This window comes from Falco rusticolus, chromosome 1 (assembly GCF_015220075.1).
Source record: "Falco rusticolus isolate bFalRus1 chromosome 1, bFalRus1.pri, whole genome shotgun sequence".
NCBI classification, from domain to species: Eukaryota; Metazoa; Chordata; class Aves; order Falconiformes; family Falconidae; genus Falco; species Falco rusticolus.
Window position 1 is genome coordinate 28,853,803 of NC_051187.1, and position 12,993 is coordinate 28,866,795.

The window sequence follows — 12,993 nt, forward strand, 5'->3', positions numbered from 1 at the left end:
AGAGTACTCCCTTAATTAACAGTTTAACTTTTAAAATAAATAAATAATTTTATATAAATAAATTTAAATTAAAAAACAACAGATGGTTGTTGATTCATGGCTACCTAGCATGACGAAGGACTGTGCAAATGGCCTGTACCACTATTTCATGTAAGCAGGTAACTCTTCTATAAGTGGACCTTACTGGAGTACCACACTGTGCTCTGCTGCACAGGACAGACCCACACACAGAAGCAAAACTCCCACAAACTTTAAAAGCTTTATTACACCTGTCCCGTGCAAAGCTGGGGATTCCAGTACTGCTGCTCCTCAGGGAAAGATGCTGCATTTTGGATGCAGGTGCTGCAGCTGTTTTTGCTAAGAGTTAATTTTACAAAAACACCCAAGAAATTTCACAGTTCAAACCTACCTTTTGTTGGAAACGACTGGGACTCGCCAGCCTTTTATTTGGCTCAGTTCTGTGTCCGAAATGTCGATCTGAAGAGGCAGGCGTGGAACCCAGACTGTGATTTGCAGAGGAGCGCTCAGATACTGATACGTGAAGTTCACAAGCGCATTCACCTTGCCTTTCATTTCTTTGCCATTGACAAAAACATAGTCACATCTGTCAGAAACCTAAGGGGAGAAAGAAAGAGAGAAAGAAGAAAAGGTAATCACTGCGACAAAACAAGCTCAAAGTGTAATGCTGGCATCTGAAAACCAAAAACCAACAAAAAAGGCTCCCTTCTCTTGATGCATGTTAATGATTGCCTTTTGCAATGGGAGCAGCTGAGCACAAAAATCTTTCATTGGCTCAGGAGGCATAATTATGCTCGAGATGCCTAAAGACTGGATAGTATTTATGAAGCTGGTGGTTGATTTTCTATTTGTTATGCAGTGAGCCACCAGCCCATCACAGTGCTGTGGAATTTATAACGAGCATGGCTCCTTCACAGCTTGGTCAAGAGGAACCCAACAAACCAAAACAAGTCAAAATAGAGGCAAGCAGCAAATCAATGCTCTGCCCTGATGAGCACCTTCATCAGACGTGAAGACAAAGCTGGCTCTGGAGTGGGTTTCATCCACTGAAGAGTAACAGAGTCTACTCATTTCCTCTGCAATAAACATTATCTGTTTATAAATGTTTACGTTTTGATTAAAGCTGTAAAGTATTTCTAAACACTGCAGTAGATTTATCATTAACATGTAAATGCTGTCCTGAAATATAAGCAAGCATTATCATAGTCATGTAAGAGTTATATCAGTAATCGCTTCTTTAATCAATGTTGTAATTTACAGACCATTGAGTTTTCTCATTTATTACGTTACTGAGTACTAGTGATAAAATCACTCTCGAATATATAAATCATTAAGAGGGATGCAGATAGTATGAAGTGTCTCCATGTGATAAAGTCATTGTCATATCTATTCCTAAACGTGTCATAAATGTCTGGGGAAATCCTGTGGCACATTAATCATACATTAAGTGGCTAGCAATGGGAGCTGTTACCCTGCTAAATGAGCTGGTATGTCTGCAGAAATTAACAGTAAATCCAGCAGATCTCCTCAATTCCTGCTCTTGCTCCCATCCCGTCAGAATACTATTTCATCACCCGTAACGAGTATCGTTAGTGGTGGCAATGTGTCTCCCCACCTGAACATATATTTATATTATCATCTGCTCCCTTTTATTCCCACTCCCATTCCCGATATCATTTTATTCAAATGAAGATTATCAGCTGGAAATGCTTATGTTCCCAGGTTAATCAAACAGATGGATGTCCTCTGTGACCACAGATACTGCAGCTAAACTGTTTCCAGTTTGACATACAGATCCCCTTTGTATCCTCTGTCAGCTTTAGGCACTGCTCACATGCCGGTGCAATATTCGGTGGTGAGATTGCAAAAGGAAACTTCAGATAACATAAACCAAACATTTCTTTGACTCATTCTCTAAGGGGGTTGTGCTGTAACTGGGCTCCGTTGACTGAAAACAGCCCTACACGCTACAATACCTGACCCAGCCGGCTGTTTAGGCTTCTCCTTCAGACCATCTAAAACAGGTTTAACAGTCTGAAGGAGGCAGAAATGTCTTTATTTTATCCGCAGGAATGGCATGCCGTGTGTTTACAAGTATTAACTTGAATGGCAATACAGACAGGGGTTCAGCTCACACTAGGTTGTTTCAGAAAGACTATTTGATCTAACGTAAAAGTACTATGCAGCAGAGGTGCATAATGTAATATAATATAATATATAATACCATGCAGTAATTTAGAACCTGTTCCTAGATGGGCTGCTCTTTCTACAGTGCCATTGCATCAGCTTTGCCCTGGGAGAGAAAACATCATGAAAATGTTTCTCATGAAAAAAAATTCAACTGCACGGGCGAGCAAGGGCTACTTGCCAGGAGTTACAGCCTTGATGTCCTGATCACAGAGGCATTGCTGCCTGGAGCAGCATGCAGCCAGCAGGATGTACTGGTGGTGTACTGGGGGCATTCAGCTCCTGTGTGTGAGCTGCTGCTGTCTGACGCCAGCCCCTCATCTCGCTGCTGTCTCAGTGGCAGGGGAAGAGGAATGGCCAGTGGGTGACTCTCCTCTCTCCATGCTTGGCAGTGTCACTGCCCCTCTCCCTGCAGCTATCTGTCTCTCCACCAGAGATGGAGACCCTGTGAGGTATCTTAGACCAGACACCTAATTCTTAGATGGATGAAGTTAGAAGGAATTCACATCTAAATAATACACCACATATGAATGTTACCTATGGCACAACATCCTCAAGGAAGTTCAGGGTACAAGGAAGTCCTTGCTGACACAGACTCTAATTTCTGTCTTCCTCTGTAACCCCAGGAAAGTAAATTCAATTCTTTCTGTCCATTTTCCCCCACTAGTGTAAACCACAACCCAGAGAGCCTTGGTCAGCCACAGAGAGCTGCACTGCGCTTGTAGCACAGAACAACTTCCAGAGCCAAATGGGAAGTAGCGAATGTGCCTGGAGGAGAAGACCCTATGTATGGAACATTTCACAGACTCAGGGAATGGTCAGGGTGGGAAGGGAGCTCTGGAGACCATCTAGTCTGTCGTCCCTGTCCCCCTGCTGCCAAAGCAGGTTCTTCCAGAGCAGGTTGCACAGTTGCATCCAGGTGGGTTTTGAACATCTCCAGAGATGGAGACCCCCCCAGCCTCTCTGGGCAGCCTGTGCCAGTGCTCTGTAATGCTGAAGGTGAGGAAGTTCTTCCTCAGATTCTGATTGAACTTCTTGTGTTGCAGTTTGTGCCCACTGCCCCTTGTCCTGTCACTGGGCATCACTGAAAAGAGCCTGGCCCCATCCTCTTGGCACCTGCCCTTAAGATATTTGTAGACCTCGGTAAGATCCTCCCTCAGTCTTTTCTCCAGGCTAAACTGTCCCAGCTCCCTCAGCCTTTCCTCATCAGGGAGATGCTCCAGTCCCCTCATCATCCGTGTAGCCCTCCACTGGACCGTCTCCAGTAGTTCCCTGTCTCTCTGGAACTGGGAAGCCCAGAACTGGATGCATCACTCCAGATGCAGCCTCACCAGGGCAGAGCAGAGCGGGAGGATAACCACCCTTGACCCGTTGGCCCTGCTTCTGCTAATGCACCCCAGGATGTCATTGGCCTTCTTGGCCACCGGGACACACTGCTGGCTCAGGGACAACTTCTCCGCAGAGCCAGAGACAAAGCAGCCTCAGCTATGGCTCTTTGTTCTTTAGCCCTATCTTCCTCTGCGCAGAAGCTTTCGGGAAGCTTGTCAATAAGATCCAATCTGGTTCTCCTTGGAGCAGCTTTTGGGAGGCTTGTCATAAGATCCAATCTAGTTCTCCTTGGAGTAGCAGCTGTTGCCATCCTGAAACAGGTTCCGCCCCATTCATTTCTGTGGCGTTCACCCCAAAGACAAAAGTATGAACTTTCTGAGCTGTACATGTTGCTTATTTATGCACATGGTAAACCACATGCACATGCTGATAAAAGGTTTCTGATAACATCCAGCTTCAGACAGACCAGGTCTGGTCTAGATGTACGATTTCATATTATCTAAGGCCCAGTGTTGTCAGTAACAGAACAAATGAGACTGTCTGGGAAAAAAACACAGTAACAATAGGAACAAAACTGTAATTCCTAAATGGTTCTGGGCTGAGATCCAATCTCCATCTGTGTTTGTAAAGCTGCTGTATGCCTTCATGGGTATGCAACAAACAAATGGCTAAACAAATACATACAGCATCCTAAGGAGGTGGCTGTTGTAGGAACCACACAGTCCTTAAAATTGCTACAGGTTAATATTTATTACTGGATGTGCATCAGCAATAGTGGCAGGTCTTTATGAGTTGCATTGAGAAAAACATTACTCTTTTCACCAAGTACAAACATTGCTAATGTCCTTACACATGCTTTCTTCTGTTCCTGTATTTCTGATAATGAGGTAGCGCGCAGAGAGTACCAGGAGGAGCAAAGCTGATGTTGTATTGTATTATCGTATGTGTTTTAACTGTTTTGCTTTCAGGTATCCATCCTTGAAGCAACACTGATTGCTTTTGAGAAAGAAAGGCAACAGACTCCAACCAGCGCTGTAAAGGGGATGAAAGGGAGAAAGTGTCTCAGCGTGCATCACATACAATGTGCGTGTGCTCTCCATATGTACAGGATTAAGGATACTCCTTCTCCAGAAACGTTCAATTAAAACTATTCCATAGTCTACAGCTTCTGGAAGCAACATGTCTCAGCTAAGCTTAGCTGCAGCAGGCTAGCAGAATGAGAGCCAACGGGCTTGCTTCCCTTGCCCTTGTCTGAAACAGTATCACTTCAAAAATAAATAAAAAGGATTTCTCAGCCTCAGAGAACAAATGCAGATGTACTGATTCTGCTACAATTTACAACATCAGCAAGCCACATGTAAGGCCTGATTTGCTAAGCAGGTGCCCCTCACCAATGAAAGGTAGGGGTTATGTGGGGCAACAACAAACCCCCCTTCACTCAGATTAACTCGGAAATAATGTCACAGTCAACTTGGTTTTGGAGTTATTAAACACAGACTTGGCAAAACTATTTTGATTTGTTCTCATATGAGGTTAACAGATGAAAACACAGGAATGGACAACCTAAAACTGTCACATGGAATCATGAAGGAAGGATAGAAGGGAGATTAAAAAGAGTAATAAATTAAACTGGATCACAGTAGAACTCAAATTCTTATTAATTGAAAAAGTGTATTTGCTTAAGCATTTTTGATAGATAAAAGTATCTCTCAGCTTTCCTCCAGGGTTTTGCAGTGCTTCTGGAAGGTCACTGAGCAGTAAAATGACCACAATAGTCCAGGGAAGTTTCTAGCAGAAGCTGGAGATGCTGTGCACAGTGATCCACCTCTCATCTCCTGTAGTATTTATGCTTTTACTATAAAAACATCTTCCCTCTGAAAATGCTTTTTATCTTTGGCATCAGAAGTAAAAGATGATAAAGGGAAAGCCTACTTAGCCACCACCTTTAAGTGATTGGTTTTTTTCTAGTCTTCATAGCAGATCAGCAAGAAGTTCTGCATTTTAAAGAGCTTTCTGATGCTATTTCAGCAGTTTCTTTCATTATTAAGCTGCATTCAGCTACTTTCCCCCTTTTTTCTATTTTTCTAACTACTTTCTCCAGATTAAAACTCGAATAAAGAAGCTAGACAGCAAAAGACAGGGCTAAGGACAATTCCCTGGAGGTTTCTTCACCTTTCTTTTTGCTGTCATTATATTTTTGTGCCCCTTTGTAACAAAGGCCATTGCCTTTCTAAATGACTTGGATAGATTCTCTCTGCAACAAACCACATTTTATTGAGTTGACAGAGAAAAAACCACTGTCTGGAAATCAAGAGTCACTCCTGAATCACCACTACCTATGGCACTACGTGATCTGGGGACGTACCTTTCCACCTGGTAATGAACACATCAGCTGCAAGTGAATATTAAGGAGATTCCTGGTACCAGCCCAGTGCAGAACCTCTGGGTCTTCTCTACTTACTCCTTTCAGTTTAAGGTCTTGGTCCCACCATGACCTCTGTATCACAGAACTGCCAGAAGAGAGCATGAGCTGCCTGAGGTCCCCATGAAGGATGTGACCACGCATTGCCCTGGATCTGCAGCCACAAAGGGGCTGTTGACATTTCTGTAAGAATATCGGCTTGGCTGGTTACATTCTCCTACAGATTTCTGAGAAATCTTCATTCAGTGATGGTGGAGACAGATAATTTACCGAAGACAAATTTCATGTCAAATATAAGCTAAGACTGTCTTTCAAAAGAAGGTGACCTCAAAGCACTGTCTGTTTCATTCCACATCTGTTATAGGCAGGAGTGGAAAGAACAACCATAAGACCTAAAAACAAACTAGTGGTACTGGCTCTGTGCATCTAGTCTAGTCTTAGCTTGTTTATTCTCCTAGTTGTTCTTCACCTCTGGACATATCAGGCCAGGCTCTGAAGGACACTTCTGGAGGACAAAAAGGGAAGTTTTTAATATGGCGACCCTGCCAAGTTTAGCTACACTGACAATTTGGAGGCACCAGTTCATTTTCTAGGTAGAAGTCTGTGTGCTTTGCCCTTAATTAAGCTTCCTGAGGTTCTAGAAGTTTCAGAACTTTACAGCTGAACAGAAATGAGGAGATATGATAACGGTAGATGTCCTGCTTGCTGTATTCATCAGGTTCAAAATCTTGTATTTTGGTGTGTAAACCCATTTACCCATTTCTGTTCTACTAATGTAAATGTTGCTAAAATATTCAAAGGTTACATAAATGTTTAAATATTTATGAAAGCACTTCAATGAGCAAAAAGATTTTTCCAGTATCTCTTAAAGGAATCTCAATTTCAATGAAAAAATTCACAGGATAATTAGTAAAGAATGGTGATGTTCAGCACTTTTCAACTATATGACACTCCTGGTATTTCAGCTCAGTATCAGCGCTCTTATATACCAGAAGGGTGACTGAGGGTCGTGGAGGTTAAGCTTAGTGAACAAAGTCATTCATTCCATTAACGAATAAAGAGCACCAGAATGACTTACCCACTGGACATATTGACATTTATAGAACATACAATATTAGACAGTGATAATCATTCCACAAGCTTTTTTGGACAATCTTTTCAAAATTTGTGATATTCACATCCTTACTACAGAATTTCTTCTAGGGGTTTTTGTTAACATCCTCTGTAGAGAAGAAATTATCCTCTAGTTAATTGTAGAGGTTTTGAGAGAGACTCTATACAGCTGTCCAGCCTTGATTTCAACTAAATGCTATGGTTTTATACATAAAGGAAATACTATGCCACATGAACATTAGGTGATGGCAACTGCTTCATAAGAAGGATTTCAATGCCTGGCTGCACAATCCTGAATAATCAATAACCTCCCACTGGAAAATGCAAGCTGTCTCCAGGCCCATACTACTCATTTTTTCACGTTAAACTGTTTAAGCCTGATAAGAGTTAAAGCTTCAGACCTGAGCTCTTCCACGACCTCTGGAATGATATTTACAGCTCTGTGACACTGTTAGAGCAGCCTTTAAAAGTGAAGCATCCGTTACAGGAGTTGCTAATTGCTAGTGTGCCTTGCCTTGCCATGCCACCCCTGCTTCCCTCTGACGGCACCGGAGCCCGGCACAGTGACTCGGGAAGTGCCGCCGTACAGGTAAACACAGGCTCCACACCAGTAACGCTGTCATCTTCATAACCAAAAGGCTTGGTTTTTCACATTACATGCAAGAAGAACCCTGAGAGTTGTTTTGACCTACAACCCACCAAAAGAAAAAGAATAAATTTGTTTCTTGAAACAGTGGAGGAGTAATTACTCCCAGTCTGGAGACGGTGACAAAGGAGCAGGGCAGGTATGACACGGTAATAACTGAGTTGAGCTTCATTCTGCCTCTCTAAGCGCTAACTGTCTGCAGTCTCCAGCGGATGACATGGCTTGTGCGTTGGTGTTGCTGTGTGCTTGTAAACAGCTGCCACATTCCAAATGCAGTTTCATTCCCTGCAATCAGTCCTCAGGCAAAGTTCCCAGCAACCCGCACTAATGACATGGGGATCAAGCCCTGAGCGCTGGGTAAGAGAACTCTATGTGAAATCGGGGCCATAGCTTAGAAGCAATTTGGACTCTGTGTTGCAAAGGGTCTGCATTTGCAGTATGAGCAGCCAGATTAGCAAAACAAAGTAGAAAACCCCCAAAGCTAGACAGCGTTTCTTAGGGAAAAGGCTGTACATTATCTAATCTCATTACAAAGATTTTGCTGGCAGCTTTGCAGAGCAGAAGCAGTACATTTAACTAACCGAATATCATTCACTACGACAGAACTGAGAGAGTAAAAGGGGCACAAAATGCCAGCTGAGACTGGAGGGCATCTATTTGCTCCCAAATGCCCAGCTTTTGAAGCTGAACTGTAGCTGCAACGAGCCACAGGAGCTCTCTGCAGCTAGTGTTATCACGTACACGAAAATCTGTCCTGTTTTGTGCACTCTCGAGTCAAGTAATTTCTGAAAATGGGGCTGAACAGAGAGTTTGGCTCCTACTCACTAGGGATAGACCAGACCATAGGTGCAGCACAGCCCCAGATACCTTGCTTGGCAAAGCAGGATCACAGGGTGAATGCAGAGACTTTTAATTCCATCGACACACTCTGGACAGTAGCTGCACATCTGAGAACATCACAATGCTCGTCATTTCCAACTTAATATGTATCTACCATATACAAATTCACAATGTGTAAATTACAGCTATTGGCAGAAAAGGAAAGGAGAAGCAAACCATTAATTCTTCTGACTGTATTACTCAAAACTGGAGAAAATTGCTCATCTTCCTATCATATCTATAGCTGTCACAAGACTAATGTTATTTCTCCCATTTACTTTCCTGGTCTTGATCTTGCAGCTTTGAAGTTGATTTTGAAGCACTTTCTGTGGAACTTGAGGCACTGTTATTGCCACTCTGCTTTGATTTTCCTTGTGGGTTGTACAGGTTCTCCATCCTGACATCACTAAAGCAGGCAGTGAGCTGGGTGAAGGCATGAGATGACAGGATAAGAAGTCTGCATGGATATGGTTTAAAAGTTTCTTCAGCTGCCCTTGAAATTTTTGCATATTATGCGATGGCAAAGTATTTACAACTTTTATTGCTGAATTTAAGTATCTCAGACCATGTCAATTTTGAGTTTCAATTTCCACAGAGGCTGCCTGCTTGGGGAGTAGTGGTATACATTAATGATATAACGTCTTCTGTGAAAGCTCCACACATCGCTGGCCTATATGCCTATTTGCATCTGACAGAAGTGTGTGGTAAAAGTTTCATTTTTCTAAAGCTCCTCTGAAGTTTTTCCACTCTACTGATGTATATTGATCCCAGTAAATCACAGGACTATCAAAAGTATGGAGGAGGGCAAGGAGGTTGGTTTTCTATTTGCAATTCTGTTCAGAACAGAACAAATCTACCAGAAGAAAAGACTATAAAGTCACAGGGCTTCAGAACAGCGAAACAATGGAATGTCCATGCTGTGACTGACTTGTTTTTAAAGCTTTTCGATTTCACACACATCACGGGAACACACAGTATCAGAAGAGGAAAGAGAAGCCACCAGAGAAACAGGCTGCTGGGTTTGGACTCCCAAAGAGCTACAGCTTCTGCTTTTGAGGGCTTTCAAACCTACACCAGGGTGCGGTGAGCAGGAACTGTGTTTGCAGGTCACCAGCTACCCAACATAAACTTCAGGAAGGTTGTTTGTGGTGGCCCTGGAGGGTATCTGCACCATGCAGCAGATGTGGCAGAGCTCCCATGCTTGTTCTGAGCCTGCTAGTGTGTCCTTACAACCCCACGCAGAGACCCCAGCTCAGGACCCGAAGCAGCATCACCCTCCGGGTGGTGCCACATGGACTGAGCTTTTGGCTCCTGATCCCGGAGCTGACCAAGGGAAAAGGTGCAAGCCTGAGAGTGAACACACAGGCACCTCACAAAGAATAGTCCAACTTTTCCCTGTTCCTTCCAGAAAGTTATACAACTACTCTATTTTTTTTCCAATGAGTACCGCTACAATTTTGACCGCATGGGCTTAAGTATCTGGAAGAGGCATCAACCCTCCCCGAGTGGCTGCCCACACGTTACAGCGAGGAGGGCTGGCAGTAGCTGCTGTAGTTTAGACTGACCCCTCCACGCTTTCACTGGAACTCGCAGGACTGACATACAACCGCAGAAGAGAGCACTACATCAACGTGACTGCACAGAGTACGGCCGGTCTCTTGTTAGACCACACCGTATTCCTGGAAAACCCATCCAGTGTGACTCTTCATTTCTCCCCTTGTTTTACAGGTTGAGTTAGGAACGAGACTTGTTTTAATCAGAAGTTTATCCACCTACTCATTATTCAGCATGCTCAGCCCTACAACAGTTGCACCTAGTTAACAAACTCCAAAGAGAGTTTTATTTAACCTAAGTAAAAAATGAGCGATAAATCAACTGCATTATATTCACTGTAGAAGCATTTTATTGGAAGTTAGCGTTCTTCCTTGATCAAAATAGCTGGTAGGAACAACCAGCTCTTTCTAGTCAGCCCCTTGTTTTTATTTGCTTCTATAACCTGCACTAAAAACATAATGTGAAGCCTTAAATCCTCTGAGTCTTGAAGGCTTTGCAATAAAGCCCCATACAAAGAATGTATGTGTATGCTGAGGTGCAGAAACGTGATGCAAGTTTGGATGCTTACCCTGCCGTATGCAGCAGGAGCTGAACGGTATGAGAGAAAATGTAACGTGCCCATGACGTGCCAGGGTTTCTAATGGAACAAAATCTTCTGAAAATTTGCTCCCCCTTGAAATCACCACCTGCATCACACTTCATCACAACCCACCACATCATTATTTGCCTCCAGATGCTGCTGGTAAGAAAGCACAGGGAAGAAACTTTAGATGCTATGGGAAGCATTGTTTTAAGCAGACTTGGCTTTCCTCTGACAGACACTTATGAGATCCCTCATTTTTATATTTTGGAAATTTCTGTTAAAATGTTTTACTGAACTGAGTACAATTATCACCAAGTCACGTTTAGCACTGATTCTCTACCAGGTCAGTTCTGTAATGTGCATGGTGTAACATTCAATTTCCATAGGAAAAGGACCAGGTCTTGAATTAGCCCAGTGGAGGGCAACACACCAGATATTTAGGCCCTTCCTTAACGATCTTGAGCATTTCCACATCCTTTAGTACTACAGTGCACCAGTAAGGACAGTCACACCCCGATTCCCATACAACATCACAAGGTTTTGACAGACCAATGTATTTTGGCACTAGCACTTTCTTTAACGCAACGCTTCACACCCTTCCATCACGTCACTCTTTCTGTCATCACCAGTCCCCATCTCATCGTTCCCTGGGCACCTGTTTTGCTGTCTCTTGGCTGCATGTCTGGAAAGTTCAAAGGGATCCAGGGACCAGCTGAGCCCTTACAGTAAGTAGCTCAGGTAGCAGAAGCTGGTGCTGCAGCAGGACATCGTCCCCCACCAGTCCGGCAGCTGTGGGGAGAAGGTGACACCCATTCTGGCCAATACACTTACAGAGCGTGGGGACCTCTGCCCTCACTAACAGAGCACCAGCCTCGCTTATGCGTGGAGAACCACACTCTTCTAGGTAGGGCTAATGCAAAGCAAGGGCATATGATTTCCCTTCGTGGTGGAGACCTGCTTGAGAACTACGGTCCGGCATCCAGCCCCGACGCTCAGAGAGCAAGCGATTGTGCTGCCCCAATGTAACGCTCCTCATTCGAGTCACAGCGTCTCTCTATGTGGTGCCTAAACGATGTGATGAAAGGGCATCTATAGACCTTACTCTGGAATAGACATGGTACTCTGATGATACACTAAGGAGCCTGAGGGACTGTCCCCATCCCATTAAAATTTCAGGGTGAGCTTTCCTGATGGCTTTAATGAATGCAAGATTGAGGCTGAAGAGTTTGATCCATGAATACCTGCCTGTAGCTCAGCCACTGAGCTTGGAACTGCATTCAGCCTGCTGGCAGAAAAATACATAACTTCTAGTAAAAATACCTATGGATACTGCCAACTACTGGCTCCTCTGCCTTTCAAAGTGAAAACAGTGCTTCTGTATTTAGTTCTTCAACACAGCTCAAGTTTTGCAAGTAGTGGAAAGTAAGGGAGAGCAGTGAAACGTCTTTGTAGTTAAATAAACAACTGAAGAGGCCGAAGCATAGCCATTTCTTTAAGATTGTGTCTATTAAGACAATAGCAAAGTATCATCTAAATAATGAAGTGCTGATGACTTTTCCTTAGTAAATAGAGTACTGTGATATGGTTCCAGACATATATTAAAATTATATTACATAGAATACATTAAAAAATAAGTTACTATGATTACTACACAATTATTTATTTATATCTTCTGAGTAAGTCCATCTGTCAGCTTCCTTAATGGCAAACCAAGACGTTCCTGCACCATGTGTTACACAGCACCCAGACTGATACTTAATCTGAACAGATTCACAAATGGACAGCAGGCATTTCAACAAGGGTTTGTGTCTATTTAGTTAGTATTAATTTCATTTCATAAACTGTTTCCACCACAAATGGCAAAAATCTCTTAAACATTTATGAATCCTAAATGACTATTTCATATAAGTATGTTCCCTGATGTCAGCAGTATTCACACTAAAGTTACTCATGTGTGTAAATGGTTACTGGATTGGGCTTTCAACAAGATCTGTAACCTTGGCAGGTGCCTGTAAGTCACAGAATCACAGAATCATTTGCATTGGAAAAGACCTTTAAGATGACTGAGTCCAACCATTACCCCAGCACTGCCAAGTCCAACCATTACCCCAGCACTGCCAAGTCCAGCACTAAACCATGTCCCCAAGCGCCACATCTACACATCTTTTACATACCCCTAGGGATGGTGACTCCACTGCCTCCCTAGGCAGACTGTTCCAGGGCTTGACAACCCTTTTGGTGAAGAAATATTTCTGAATACTT

The 12,993-nt window shown here is 43.2% G+C and overlaps 1 protein-coding gene across 1 annotated transcript in view; it reads right to left on the reverse strand.

The window, feature by feature from the left end:
* Positions 1–12,993, reverse strand: part of TMEM132C (transmembrane protein 132C) — a 221,574-nt gene that overhangs the window by 13,593 nt on the left and 194,988 nt on the right. The window contains exon 6 of the mRNA XM_037375320.1: positions 410–615. Coding sequence (XP_037231217.1) covers positions 410–615 — 206 coding nt within the window. The remainder of the gene's footprint in view (positions 1–409; positions 616–12,993) is intronic.